Source organism: Sebastes fasciatus, chromosome 14 (assembly GCF_043250625.1).
Source record: "Sebastes fasciatus isolate fSebFas1 chromosome 14, fSebFas1.pri, whole genome shotgun sequence".
Taxonomy (NCBI): domain Eukaryota; kingdom Metazoa; phylum Chordata; class Actinopteri; order Perciformes; family Sebastidae; genus Sebastes; species Sebastes fasciatus.
Genome location: NC_133808.1, coordinates 26,046,629 through 26,062,683, shown reverse-complemented (window position 1 = coordinate 26,062,683; position 16,055 = coordinate 26,046,629). Strand labels below are relative to the sequence as shown.

Genomic DNA, 16,055 nt, shown 5'->3' with positions numbered 1-16,055 from the left:
TTGATTACTGTATTTTTGTTTTATACTTTTCTACTTCTACTACATTTAAGAGGCAAATATTATACTTATAACTCCACTACATTTATTTTGAAAATTAAAATTCCTTGCAGTTTCCGATTAATAATAAAAATATAATCAACAAATATTAAAATTATAATGTAATATTACAGATTAACACTTTATTCCGCAGGGGGAAATTCACAAGCAGTATATAAAGTAATTAAAATGAGCTGCACCATTACTGTTAATGTTCTACATATGACATTCAGAACCACTAGATGTCGCACTAGAGAACCAGCAACTAAGACCAAAACAAATGGGCGCGTCACTCCTCCCTTTGTGTTCAATAATTATAATCCAGTAATATATATATTATTCTGAAAGGGGCCATTCTGCATAATGAGTGTTACTTTTGGTTCTTTAAGTTTGATGCTAATACTTTTGTACTTTTACTTTGAATGCAGGACTTTTACTAAAGTATTTCAACACTGTGGTATTGTTACTATAGTACAAAATCTGAATACTTAAACATACACATATTACTGTAATCTAGGTGTATGTTTCCCTTTCATGCACACTAATTTATCTTATTATCTTTATCTTTCTTTGGTTGTTGTTATTTCACCTTATAAAGAACATGTCAACATATAAACACAATATTTCCCCATCTTATCCTCTCACTGTCTCAGGTTATCTGTTATGTTGTGTTACACTGACCGCCACTCGCTGCTGTTTGTATGGATGACAGTAAAGCTGAATGATGCAGTGAGAAGGCCGTAATCCTCCTGTTAAATCAGCTGAGCTACAGCTGTCCTGCAGAGGATTAACCTGACAAACAGAGAGAGAGAGAGGGAGGGAGGAGGGGGGAGAGAAGAAAGAAGACATGCACCCACATGATTTTATCTTGATCTTTAATTAGCACACATACTGTATATGTACATGTTTACTTTTATTCTAGATAAAAGAAACACGCATTTATTACAGTAAAGCTCCCAGTCTGTGATGATCAGTGGGGAAAGTTCAGAAGCTTCAGGCTGAAAAGTTGTCAAAAAGGAGTTTCAGAGATAGAAATGTCAAGACTGGTTGAGTTAGACCGAACTGTCAAGTGCCGCCGAGCAGCTGCCCTCGGCTTTACGGAGCTTTATAGTGAGTTTCAGCTCATTGTTTAGCTGTTTGGCCCACAACTTTACTGTTCTGGTTTACTCTCACAGCTCCCATAGCATAATCTCAGAGAAAAAGCTGTAAAAAGCCACTGTACACTACTTGCACAGCAGCACACAGCAGACAGGCTACTAAATAGGCGTTATCAGTTGCTATAAGCCCCATAGATGTGGGTCAGTAAGGGCCTACTACACCCATTAGTAGGTTTTTATCATCTATTCACATGGTAAAACACACGTTTTTACCCAGGAGACCGAAGCTCCAATCCCGTGTTAAACCAACAACTTGTAGTTGTCTTTGTGTTCAGTTATTTTACTTAACCAAGTGTGTTGCTAAAATTAAGTTTCACTTTCGCTTTTACAATGTAGTAGGTGTAGTAGGCCCCTAATGATCCACATCTATGGTGCTTATAGCGACCGATAACGCCTATTTAATGGCCTGATAACAGTCGAATCAGGTGGTTAGAGATTAGCTGGTGAACATAGTGGAGCATTTAGCAGCTAAAGAGACAGACATTTCCCTCAGGAGTAGGTGGAGACCAAAAACAGAGCTAAAAGAGGATGAATATTGGACTTACATTCATCATGTGGACACAAACAGGACTCCTCATGAATGATCATGTTGCTCTGTAACTGCTGGAGGTGGAAATAAGAAACTGTTTGTTAACAAGTATAAAAAAAATAGCAATGATAAAAGACATGTCCAAAAACTGAAAACAGATTTGTGTATCAGAACCTTGTTTTTCTTTTCTAAACCCATTTATTATCACACAATCTCTCATGCAACATGTAACCAGTTCTACAGGATCCCCTGGACAGAAAGCATGAAATCCTTTAACATCACAGTGTTACAGGAGGGTTTACAGGTGAGACGCCACAGCAGTGATGGAGGCTTGTCTACTTTCACCTACAACACCAATTCAACTGCAGAGAGGTAATTACAGAATAAAAATACATTGAATGGCTATTTCTGAAAAAAAAAAAAACCTGACTGTAAATATTCCCCAAAACAAGCTTTGACTGCATGAAAATTAACTTTAACTTTAAAGGAGCAGTGTGTAGGATCTGGCGGTATCTAGCGGTGAGGTTGCAGAATGAAACGGTGGCTGACGCAAAAACGCGAATGGCCCTCTCCATGAGCCATTTGTAGGTCATTTGGAGAAGAGCCAGTGCGTAGAGTGTGTGTCTACATGGGAAGTGAGTGGTGAAGCAAGAGAGAGAGCAGCGTCGACGGCAGTGAGTAGCGTTATCGATACGGACTCCGTGAAGAGGACCCGCTCCCTATGTATAAACGGCTCATTGTAAGCTAACGAAAACTCAACGATTCTTATTTTCAGGTGATTTTACACTAGAACATACTTATAAATATTATATTCAATTTCTGCCAATATATCCTCCCAATTTTTACACACTGGTCTTTTAAGGTGAAGCCTTTAACAGAAGACATGAGGTAACATGAGACGACGGAAAGCGTCTGATCAGTCGGCCTTTATTCTTTTCGCCTCTGTAATATTCAAGCTGGTTAGTAGTTACTTACTGAGCCTGCTATCCTGCCAACATTATGCATGAATAAAAAGAGAATTTATAAATACAATTCAAGAGTTTTTGTGCAAATTCCAAAGACAAACAGGAAAAATAATTCTTTTGATGCAATCTCTCAACTTTTCCTCTCATCCTTCTTCTCCTCATTTGTCTCCATATCCAGGTCTTTTCTCTTTCTCCTAGTTCATCTTCCATCTCCTCCGCAGTTCTTCATATTTCACTCAGTATTGTCCCAACACGTCTCATCTTTCTTTCTCTTCTCTCTTAGTTTTTCTTTCCCAACCAAATCTTCCCACATCTCCCCTCTCCCCCTTTACTCCTCCATCCAACTCCAGCTGACGGGTATCCACTGTGGCTCTTCCTGTGCCTCCCGGATGATGGAGCAGAGCTGCATGCAGGCGTCCTGCAGGTCGTCGTTCACCAGCATGCTGTCAAAAAACTGTTTGTACTTGGCCTCCATCAGCTGGGACACCTCCTCCAGCTCCACAAAGTCCTCCTCCTGCAGGAGAAAAAAATGCAAGGACTTCATTTTCTAACTGTCTTTCACTTCTTTCTTGTTCTTTCTGCACTTGGTGCTATTACATAACAATATTTGTGTTGTCGTGCTTTTAGAAATCTGAGCTTTAATATTGTCAGAGCTCTTACTGTGAACGCTCTGTTGACGGAGCAGTTGGTGATGATTCCGGCGCCTCTCCGGGTTTGTCTCAGTCTGTCTGGACTGGGAGCTTTGATGAAGATCACGTAGGGCTTCAGTTTCCCCGTCCTCAGTGGCAGGATGCTCTGACAACAAAACCAACACATCTGGGATTAGCGCTGCTAAAAATAGTCCCCAACAAATACATTATTTCCTCCTGTTTGTTTGATAAAAACTACAGTGACCAGCTGTTTTAGGAAATGATATATTAGTGAGGTGTTTTTAAAGATTTAGGTCTTCAGTAGGAACCAGTGGACTTGGAGCTGAAAGCCACAGACAGGAAGTACTGACAGACCAACTAACACATTATTTTCCTGTGATTTGTTGACAGTGTGTGTATTATAGAATAACAGCAGCTTTATCCTTTAACATGAGTGTTTTATGCCCCCGTGCCGGCAAAAGCCGTGCCCGGAGGTATTCTGTTTTCGGGTTGTCTTTCCGTCCGTCCGGTATACTATTCTCATGATTGCAATATCTCAGGAACGCTGGTAGGGAATGTCTTCAAATTTGGAACAAACGTCCACTTGAACTCAAGTATGAACTGATTAGATTCATCAAAGGTCACTGTGACCTCACAAAACATGTTTTTGGCCATAACTCAAAAAATCATTATGCTAATTATGACAATTTCACACAAATGATGGATGAATGATCCATGTTATCAACGACTGGCTTCTCAATGAAACTCACATGTGGTTCAATATCGATGATGCACATCCGTCCTCGTTTTAGCACCTCATCAATAGCGTCAGTGCTGGTCCCATACAGGTGGCCCTTATACTCCCCATACTCCACAAACCTGACCAGCACACACATAACAGAGGTACAAATACACATCAGATAACAGCACCGTCAGAAATGTTAGATATTGACCATGTAGCAAAGATAAATTTAATCTAAAATGAAATAATCACAGTTTCTTCTAAGAATAATTTGGATAGACTGTGCATCCAAATCAAATGTATACAGTAAATACAGTCATCATGTAAATAGACAAAAGAAAAGAGAAGAGAAGTCTACCTGTGGTTACAGACCATGTACTCAAACAGCTCTTTGGTGACAAAGTGGTACTCTCTTCCTGTCTGCTCCCCTGCTCTGATTGGACGAGTAGTATCTGGAGGAACAGGGTGACAGCCAATCAAAACTGGTACGCTATCATTTACTTCACATGTTTTTCAGTATAATTTTCTTCATGTGGAACTAAAGTTGGGGAACAGTGGGCATCTCCAGGGTCTGTGACACACAATGTAAAACAGTAAACCTATTTTGTGGAGACACTATAAATTAATGTATTAGATTAGTGGAGGGCACATACGAGGTACGGGTCCCTGGAAGGTTGAAGGGTTCAGTTTGATGAGTCTTTTCCTCAGTTCATTCACTCCAACTCTTGTAGCACCTGGACAGAGAGAAATATATTTTATATACTGTAGATATCGTAGAGAAATGGAGAATTAAGGAGGAACAAACAGTGAGAGAAAAAAGTCGGAGCTTTCAACAGAAAAAAATTATGAATCAAAACGATAATTTAAACATTCCCGTCTCACCGATGAGGATGATGAGGCGGTGGTTCTCCTGCGGGGGGCGCTGGTACAAAGCCACCTCCTCGTAGGGGGTGGCCAGGGTGCTGCTGTTGGGTGAGCAGGAGGTGCAGGACTGTCGTCTCCTCCTGCAGGAAGTCCTCCTCCAGAGACGGAAACTCTGCCGGAAACCAGCTGGTGAACACAATTCATTCATTCATTTACTGTATCTTTGTCACATTAACAATATTTTTTATGTATTTAAGTAGGGTTGCTTATTTTTGTTAAATTCATTATTTTACTCATCCATCAACATGCAAAAAGGTATAATCATGCATTCACTCTTTCTGTTGCCCCTTTGTGATTATTTGTGTATATTAACTAACTAACTATAACTAACTGCGTCTTACCCATGTAGATTCCATCAGTGATATCAGAGCTGGGCTCATCTGAAGGAAGAAAACATTAAAACTCTTCACTCACTTTACACTAAAGTACACTTGATTTTGCTAAATATTGCTTTTTACTAAGCACACAAGTGCATTGATAACAGACAATCATTCTGTGAAATGTATAAAATTCCTAAATAAACACTTACCAAAGTGAATGTCCCCCAGCTCTGCGGAGAGGAGAAAAACAGATGATGATGATGATGATGATGATGAGGAGGATATATTTCAGTCTGTAAAAACTGTATCAGTTATTCATCATTGTGTTGGACATGTATTACCTATTAGGGTGCGTTTGTCATCAACATGTGTTCGATCGTCCTCTGGAAGAGATGAAAAAAGGTAACTTTTTTAAGTTGAAGCTTGTTTCCACAGTCACACAGTGACCCTAACCCTGAGTATTGACCACAAACTCTACAGGACAGGAATAAAGTGAAGAGTCAACGCTCCTCTACAGTGAGAGGATGTGACAACATGATGTTTTCACCTGTTTCTCAGTTCAGGTTGAATCACTTCACTTGAGCTGTTTCTATATTGTTGCCGACTGAGACAGTACTGCAGTATTAGTTTGAGTACAACTCTGGTACTGTGTGTACTTTATATCTACTGCTTGTCTTGTAATTATGACTTTAATTGCTCGTATCGTACCGTATCGTATCGTATCGTATCGTATCGTATCGTACCGTATCGTATCGTATCGTATCGTATCGTATCGTATCGTATCTGGTTTTGAAACAAATTATGAAGGGAATACAGCATATGAAACAGCAGCAAATAATAATAATTAGGACTGTCAATTAATAATAATATTTAATCCTGATTTATCGCAAAATAATCACACATTATTTATTTGGCTGAATTTTATCAATGTTACCAATAGCACCTTTAACACCTGCACACTTCATTCACAGCACAGGACAGTAGTTTAATACAGTCACATCATCAGTATCATCACACACCTATTGAAGTCACACAAATACTAAACTATTGGATCAAATGTGTAAATAAAAAACACCTAACACATCAGATACTGTAATAAAAAAAAGTGAACTATGAGCTGTCTCACCCACCGTTATCAGCCAGAGTCACTGAGGACAGACAGAAAAGAAACGCTGTTAAAGGTCACATTCACAACATGTATAGAGCCTGTATGGAGATTAACACCTGTCTTTAATCTTATATTTAATATAATTATATTATTATATATATCAGGACAACTATGCGTCTGTCTGTCGGAAAATTAACTTTTTGACTAACTCTGCAGCATTTACAGCGATGTTTATTAATATGCACTGTTATATAAACAAGCCTTAACTGTAGATGCACATCAATATACATTAAAGTTAGTGATGACAATGACGAGTGCTTACAGGGTCTGATGCAGGTATGAACTTGTAATGGCTGACACCACCACTGTTCTCTCTGTTTACTGCAGAGAGAGAGAGAGAGAGAGAAAGAGTAAGATGTTAAATGTAAGAAAGATGCAGCTACAAACAACTTGTTTTTCATAAAAGAAAACAACGTGTAGCTGCTTGAAATTGGCTCTAACTAGAGCTGCAACGGTTAATCGATCAAAAGGAAATTAACAGTCAATGATTTTGATAATACTGTATTTTAAATACACCCCTTAAAATCAAAAAGGCCTCAAGACCTCCCTTGAAGCTTTGGCGACCCCTAGTGGGGATCGGGACCCCCAGGTTGGGAACCAGTGCTGTAATGTTTGTTGGGAATGATGACACAACTGTTAAGTTCCTATTCAGGGTGTGTGAGGTGTCACCTCTTCAGCATGCTGGCAGAGGGAATCAGACCAGCGCAGGACACAGAGCAGGGCAGCTTCCTGGCCTGCCACCAGCGTCCGTCCGACTGGTCGACCACCTCCAGCAGGTCTCCTCTGCTGAACGCCATCCCTGCGTCAGGACAGGGGATGGAGGAGTCCTGCAGGGGGCAGTAGTCCACCAACGCCTTCATATACACCTGACAGACACACAGAGAGAGATTAAAGGAAATCTCCCAAATTTAAACACCTTCAAGCAAAACTCATTAGTCCATTTAGAAGGACATTTATTTAAGACGGCAATCAATTCAAATTCAATTCAGTTCAATAAAACTTTATTAATCCCTCCAAGGGCAACTGTATGCAGCAGCAGCTCACCAACCAGGTCAACAAACATGACCATGATACATTTTACATTAATGTATTTGTACTTTTACTTAAGTATCTGAGTACTGCTTCTACCACTGGTAGAGAGACAGAATCTATCATTTGAGGATGTGTGCTGGATGTTTCTTACCGACTTCTGGCTGCTGCTGCTCTGAGCTGTATCAGGAATGACTTTAAACAGGATCGTTCCCTGGGAATTGATCTGTAAACACAACAAATACTAGTAAACAACTGATAAACTGTCTCAATAATCACATGATGATCACAAGTATGAACACCTACATATACCACACCACATCGAATTTACTTATTTTACTTATTTATATTATATTATATTTACTTATTACTAGAAATTTAAATTAAAATCATTTTCACTTAAGTTATCTCTGGCCTTCATTTAGTGATGTATTTATTTTCCCCTCAGGTGACCTACCAGTATCTGGATGACCTGTTCTGGCTCCAGACCCACTACAGGGTGTCCGTTCACCTCCACTAACATATCACCAGGATGAAGGAGTCCTGGAACACACACACACACACACACACACACACACACACACACACACACACACACACACACACACACACACACACACACACACACACGTTAAGCCATGATATTGCACATTTTGACCATGTTTAATACACCTGTACCTTCTATCTAATACATATATAATACAGTTTTATCTCACTGCTGCGGTCGGCCAGTCCTCCATGAATCACCCTGGCGATGTAAATCTCTCCCGTCTCCTCGTCCCTCCGTATCGTGGCCCCCTGACAAACAGACAGACAGATTTAACAACCTTCAATAGCTACAGAAGCACCAGCTTTTAGTGCAGCTCTGTATAAATAGAGAGGGATATAAATTGGGAAAGATACAAATGGAAGATGGGATGAAAGCAACTGATGACTGACGCTCTTAAAGCATGAGCTGATGTATGGAAATGCGTTGGTTATATCCAGTTGGTTTGGTTTAAATCAAAGCAAAAATAAATAAATAAAGGACTTTTTGCTTTCTTGTGCTCTTCAAAGCGCAGTGGACTGACTGACAATAGAAACGGAAAACAATAGAAGAGAGATGATGACGGTGGTCACATTTTTTAAGAATAGCTGGATGAAATGGGAGATGTTGGGTGAGAAAATGAAATTTCTTTGTACCTTCAAATATTTTGCTTTTTTCCCCTTCGTGTGATAAATCCAGAGATGAAAAAACAAAAAAAGTGCTTGTTGTCCGAGAACTGATATCAGTCTGCTTCTATATGGTTAAACAGTTCCTTAAACTGATATTTGGGATCCAAATGCTGATGTAAGTCTACGCTGAAAAAGTTAAAGAAGTAGAGATATTTAAGTTTATTTTCTACGCCACAGCAGAGAAGGAGAGGAGACGGTTTGTTTTCGGGCCTACTTATTCTTTTTCTTCTTCTTGGTTGTCAAGCAGCCTGTGCCGTTACAGTCTTGGTCCTCCAGAGAAGCTCTAGAAACTGCTCCATTGTTGAGCCTCACCTGTCCGTTACTACCACTGCCTCCTGCTCTGTGGGTGCCACTAAAAGTCACCACTGTCCTCTTGGAGCCTCCGTTCAATCGTTTTGGAATCCTCGACGTTGCAAAGCCGTCTACACAGGAACTGACAGACGTGGACGAAGACGAGGAGGAGCAAGAAGAAGAAGAGGACGACGAGCGGTGGCGTGGGTAAGGAGTGGGAGGTTTGTGGACCACTCTTGGAGACATTGAGGAGACCCTCGGAGGAGGTGGGGGAGGAGTGCGCTGTTTGGGCCGGCGTGGCGGTGACACCTCTGGGTGCTTGCTGGCCACAATGAGCCCCTGGAGCTTGTCGACCACCTCCGCCAGCAGATTGAGCGCCTGGGCATTCTCTTCCACGCTGTCTGTGATCATCTCCGTCGCCGCCACCATCTTGTAGCCAAGATGGCGGACGTCCTGAGTGCCGTGCTCAATGCTGCTGGCCACCGTCTGGACGGTGGACCTGAGCTCCTCCACGCTGGACTGTTTGGTGAACTCACGATGTGGACTTGGTTGCTGCTGCTCGTTTCGCGTCTGTTGTGGTTGCTTCTGGCGTCCATTGTGATGAGGAGCAGTAGAGTAGTGGGACATCGAGGGACGACTTAGAAGATCTTCTTGGAGTTTGTTATGAGATCCAGTTTGACACCCATGTTGCCTGCCGGGGGTGGGGAGGGTGCTAACCCCCTGCTGCCGAGTGGAGCGATGAGGCGCAGGACTAGAAGGTGCAGTGTGGGCTCTATGAGGGTTCTTCCCGGCACAAGAGGGGCTCCTGCCGGGTGTAGGGATGTTCCTCGAGTGCCCCCCTGTGGCCCCCTTCTGGTAAAAGACGGGGGAGTTAGGAAGGCTGAGACTGTAAGCCAGGACTGGAGGCGGAAGATAGGCGTAGTCATCACTGCTCCCTCCGGGAGAGGCACCGTCTCCCCTGCTGTCATTGGGTTTCTCTAAAAATGGACCTCCATGTTGGGAGGCGGATGAAGACAAGAAAGAAAGTGCCAACAGAATACACATCATTGAAAGAGAACAGCAGTGCAGGAAAAAGAAAGAAAGGAGCCGAACGATGGTTATATGAAAAAGACAGATGATGACTTGGTGATGATTGACAGATGGTGAGGATAATAAATTTGTTTGTGAGTTGAAAGATTCACGATGGATGAACTAATAGATGAACTGGTTGTTGCCTTCCAACAAATTTGCTGGATGAACCAAAAGACGGACTTTCTGACAAAGGAAAGAGCAAATGCAGAAATGGATGAATGAATGAGGGGATGGATGAATGATGTATGGTACAATATTGGACCCATATTTATCGAGCATCATCAGAGGAAATCAGTCCTATCTCCAGAGGAGTCTTAGCCTGTTGGGAGCTGCCGGACAGTAAGCTCACCAAGAGTGTGACAAAGAATGAGTGAATGAAAAAATGGACGGATGATTGGTGATTGCATTGATTGACAGTCCTCCTCCTCTTACCAGTGCAGGGGGCCGGACTAAAGACAGAAGGAGCTGATTGGTTGAGCCCTTTCTTCCAAAGCTCTGCGGTTTGTGGGCACAAACAGCAGCTTCCTGTTGACTGATAGCGGGGGAGAAAGGGACGTGACCGTCCTCCCCTCGGGAGGGGCAGAGGCCTGGCTTCACTCTCAGTCGCTCTGAGCTCCTCCCCCGACCACGCCCTCCTCGCAGGGACTAGACGGTCCAATGTGAGGCGCCGGAGGCTGCTCCAACGACTATGAATCATTCCTACTCCGTCTCCTACACCTCCCCTGCGCTCTTCTCTGTTCTTGTTGAACAAAAGATAAAGGAAAGATCTCTCCTCAAAGCTTAAAATTAAATCTGTAATGCAGTTATAGATCAATAACGCTTTCAATCAAATTACCACAATGACTGATGACTGAATAGATTTTAAATTCTGAATATGGTAGATGCGATCCGATTATTCAACCACCGTCTGTCATGTTTAGACACTTAATAATTTGCTTTGCTAATACATTTTGTAGGGACAACTGTTGTCTGGATATTTTTTACTAGCAAAGCTTCTGTCTCACCAGCGGCTGGTTGTTCTTCACCAGACAAACGATCCTCATGGCCTCCTCGTCCTCAGGCATCTCATCAGGCAGAGGGGGTAAAACCGGTCCATAGTCTGACTGGGCTACACTGTCGTGGGAGGATAGGAGGGCCTGAGAGAAAGGGAACAGGTGTTATATATAACAGAGCACCAAATACGAGTTCTGCAAGAGCTCGTACATGAGTGATAACAACACACCTGGATGTGTGGTGAGCTGAGGAGGTTGTAGAGCTCTCTGGCTTCAGTGGAGGGATGGTGGACCTTCTGTATTACAGTCATGATCTGATGGACGGAAAGACAGACAGAGAGATGGTCAGACAGGAATACAAATGCTAACTCTCTAATCAAAAACTACTGACATTGGTACTATGTCATGCTAGCTTGTCGGGAAGGAAGCTAAATAATGGTCCAAAGTTAGGCTAAATTTTGGTGAGGAAAAACTTTTATGGCCATTTTAAAAGGGGTCCCTTGACCTCTGACCTCAAGATATGTGAATGAAAATGGGTTCTATGGGTACCCACGAGTCTCCCCTTTACAGACATGCCCCCTTTATGATAATCACATGCAGTTTGGGGCAAAAAACATGCAGTGTTTTTTAGTCCCTAAACAGTCTTGGAATTTCATAAACTGGGTATCACTGTAAAGTTGAGACTCTTGTGGATCCAATGAGCCCAATTGTATTTATGTGTGATGATGTTAGTCCCCATAGTAGCCATTTCATATTGTGAGACCATATTTTTTAAACCTGAGCTTACCGTATAAAATGACCTGTGGTGACCTCTAGGATAATCACAGGTTTTATTGCCTGAACCTGCTCGTGTTTTTGTTTACTTTACAACGTTAAGCACGTGTTTACTGCTGCCAAAAGTGACGCCGAGGGGTCTGACGAATTGGGATACGCGGTGTGTGTGTTTGTGTGCATAAACCTCATGAGAGAGTCCTGAGGCATAAGGCAGAATGGGTGTGGGTGTCAACCTCTCGAACTCCAACAGGCACTCATAAACCTGGAGAGACAAAACAGGAAATGATGTCATGACTTGACAAGTACATGGTGCATCTGTTTTAGTGCAGGGTTTGTCGAGTCGGGTCGTACCTGTAGCAGTGCGCGCAGCCAGGGTGCACTCAGCAGTTCATGCAGAACCTGAGCACCATCGATGTTTTGGCTGACAGCGTGACTTACGTCCTCCACAACAGTGGCCAGCACCTCACTGACACCTGCACACAAACACAGAGAAACAACACAATAAAAAATGCAGAAATAAATGAAGAAGTGCAGTTTGACAGCAACTACATTTTGCTGGTAATACATCCGTTTACTTTAGTAAGGTTTTTAATGCAGGACTTTTACTTCCAGTGGAGTATCTTCACAGTGTGGTGTTAGTACTTTTACTTAAGTAAAGCATCTGAACACTTCTTCCACCACTGATTATGCCATGCATCATTTCAGATGAACAGTGTGACTCTACTCAGATAAAATGGAGCAATTCATGTATTATAAATGTATGTATATCAACTATGATAAATGCTGCCACCAAAAAGTGAAAGAAGTAAGACACTGAAGCCTCACAATGAATAATATGCATTACACGAGTCAACAGCAGATTCCAACATGCAAGAGATTAAATATTGTTTTCTGTAATATCACAGCAGATGTTTGAGGCTCCTGAGCAGAGGGTGAAAAACAAACATGTTTGGGCCAGACAGGATTAAGTGCTACTGAGGAGCCCTGACCCCGCAGAGAGACACTCATACCATCTGAATTAGATTTTAGATTAGATTAAATTGAAATTAAGCCCGCGCCTGGATTTAGACTTGAGTTCAGGGTTAAGACTGAACTCAAGTCTAATAATAAACAATGAATGCCATCAATGAAGGTCAGATATGTATATATATATATATATATATATATATATATAGGTGTGTGTGTGTGTGTGTGTGTGTTTCTCACCGTCCTCCATAGCTTGTATCATGGTGATTGTCCAGACTCTCCTCAGAGGAAAAAAGGCGTATTTTACTAAAAAAAAACAATAACAAAAAACAACTTTTAGTGTGAATCATACTCTGATCTAATGCAAGAAGGTCACAACTTAAGACATGACTGACTAATTGATATCAATGTCATTGCTTACTATTTTTAAAATAACTACAAAATATGTTAAAAATCTGAGGCGGTGTTACAATCAAGAACTTAATTTGCATGTACGTCCACCATCATCATGATTTAAAGGTGCTCAATACGAAATTCAGAGCCTATCTATTGCCTCCACACGACTCTCAACATGGCGACAGCTGACCGACGTCTCGCAGCTAACGGTGCTAACGGTGCAAACAACAGCAAGCAACTGGAGGGTGGGTGCTATTCTTCCATGACAACGCCGTCGGTCGGGACAGCGGTATTAGCTATAGTTGAGCCAGTTTTTACTTGAGGCATATTTAAAGTGAGGGAATGACAGCAATGTCTCCAACTAAAACATGAACATATATTTCACGATGTGGTGCATCCTTGGGAATGATTACTTTGGATGTAAAATAAATACTTTTGGCTCAACTTGCCCATGATGAGGTGTAAGTTCAGTCTAGGGAGAGGATAAGTTGAGCCAGTTACGGTACGCCAAGTCTATACCTGTCTATCACTGAAGTGAGGTGATCAAAGAACTCCCCCACGTTAGCTCTATTACTTCTGGCGATTGCATGTACGCTTCAAAAATCATAAAAGTGGTGTTCATTTGTGAAGATTATCTCGCTGAACAAAATGTGTAAATATCATAAACGTTTGTTTGCCACAGATCTTATTTTCTGCAATAATCCAAAATCCAATAGAAAAATCACATTGGCTTTTAGTCAGCCGTGTCTAGAAGGTAAGCCTAAAATTGCAAAAAAATTGCAAAAACAATCTCGCGAGACTCGCTGCCCGACGACCTATCCTAATAGCTGATAAGATCTGTGATATTACTTTGTGGGTGTTAATGGTTTGAAATTTTGGAAAACACTGTCACATTCCCCCAAAACAGTAGATAAGAGACAAAAAATGACTGAATTGAATGTTTCAAACACAGCTCTGTCAGCTCATGTTATTTTGGTTCTTCCTCTGACACAGCATGTTACTAAATGTGGGCTAATTTGATGTTACGTCTCCTCTTTAGCTTCTTATCTTGGCTCAGCTTCCGTTTCCACTTAACACTGTCCAGGAAGAGCTTCCATTAACTATCTGAAAGTCATCATAAGTCAACTGAGCACGTCACGCAGCGTCACAGAGCCTCTTCTGACAGCCAAAGACACAGCTATACATAAAGCCCGGGACTGTTCCCACTGGTTATAATACCACAAACTCAAACCTGCAATACAGGAGTGTTTTGGTTTATGTTTGTGGTTTTTAACGGTAAAATTATAATAGTATATTTTTTAAATCAGCTGAAATCAAACTCTGAGATTATTGAAAATGCTTATTGAAACTAAAGATCACAGCTACTATGCAAAATTCAATCTTGAATTCCTGTAAGTTCTCCATTTTGTTCAACAAAGCTCTGCTATCAGAGCCAAACAATGTGGATGTTACAAAGGTGTAAATGCTAATTTTACAGGTGACACATTTGGATACAAAGTCATTGGAAATATGATCATTAACTATTTTAATCGATTGACTGCCCTATAGTTTGAACATAAACAACATTGCAAAAGACAACTGCACTAGTGCACCGTGACGTCACTCGTTGTCATTCAGGGTACCGAGAGGATGATTCCTGCTGTCTTCGGTGACCCTCTGACCTTTCATCCAGCGCCATCATCAGGTCAACATTTTAATGTGTCCAATACTTTGGTTTATGACCAAACACCTGCTCATACCTGACATTCCCACCAGCTTCAGATTTACATTGTGTTTAGTACTAATTAACAAATGTTAGCATGCTAAACTAAGATGGTGCACGTGGTAAACATTATACCTGCTAAACATTTTAATGTTATCATGCTGATGTTGGCATTTAGCCTCACAGATCTGCTAGCACGACTACAGACTATAGCATCAAGTTGAACTCTTGGTCAGAGCTCAGTCCTCGATTCAGAGTCAAAACTGTAAAATAAGACCAACTCACCCCCTCTTTGTCCTCCTCCTGCTATGGTCCGGTGGTGTTTTCAACGTGTGAACTCTGGGCTGAAGTAGTGAATCAGCAGTGTGAGCATGTCAGCAGCAGCCAGTGGTGACTGACATGGATGTGATTTTACTACCAAACCAAAACAGACACTAATCCTCTCTAACCCGACTTAATCCACCAACCACCAACCTCCCTCCCTCTCTCTCTCTTTCTCTTTGCTTTCTTCTGTTATTTTTAAACATCTTTTTCTTTACCCGCTCGCCCTCCTGTCCCTCACTCCATCTGTTTCTCTGGTGCGTCATGCCTTCATCTCTTTACCTTCATACTCTTTCCTTGTGTAGCTCCCTCATTCTACCATTTACTCGCTCTCTCACTCACTAGTAAGTACTTCTACAACAGATCACAAAGCTTCTTAACTCTTTACTGCTTTTAGCCACACACACACACACACACACACACGCACGCGCACACACACGCGCGCACACACACGCACGCACGCACACACACACACACACACACACACACACACACACACACACACACACACACACACACACACACACACACGCCCACACGGCAGGTCAGACATGCTCAGCAGCAGCAGGAAACACAGTTTTAAGAGGGCAACACACAATAACAGTAGTTGTGATGCATTAAATCCTGCTGCAACATCTGGGTCTTCAAGAGACCAGCCGTTATCAGCGTTGTGTGTGTGTGTGTGTGTGTGTGGGGGGGGAGGGGGTGGGTTATCACAGGGTAATGGTCACTGGGTCAACTCCTCAGAGATTAACACTGATCCTTCAGAAACAGAGACAGAGAGATGGAGAGAGATGCCACAGAAACAGGCAAAAGTAAGAAAACATA

The 16,055-nt window shown here is 41.9% G+C and overlaps 1 protein-coding gene across 1 annotated transcript; it reads right to left on the bottom strand.

The window, feature by feature from the left end:
- Nucleotides 1–979: 979 nt before the first annotated feature.
- LOC141781733 (MAGUK p55 subfamily member 4-like) lies at nt 980–15,382 on the bottom strand. The gene is made up of 21 exons (XM_074657529.1): nt 15,192–15,382; nt 13,049–13,114; nt 12,194–12,315; nt 12,027–12,104; nt 11,299–11,382; nt 11,081–11,212; nt 8,216–8,297; nt 7,957–8,042; nt 7,654–7,725; nt 7,140–7,336; nt 6,733–6,791; nt 6,433–6,450; nt 5,644–5,685; nt 5,512–5,532; nt 5,324–5,362; nt 4,941–5,108; nt 4,712–4,792; nt 4,417–4,510; nt 4,087–4,195; nt 3,348–3,482; nt 980–3,201 (listed from the first exon to the last, which is right to left on the bottom strand). Exons 2-21 carry the CDS (start codon nt 13,068–13,070, stop codon nt 3,016–3,018), a joined length of 1,827 nt encoding a protein of 608 aa, XP_074513630.1. The 5' UTR covers nt 13,071–13,114; nt 15,192–15,382; the 3' UTR covers nt 980–3,015.
- Between the last annotated feature and the right edge of the window lie 673 nt (nt 15,383–16,055).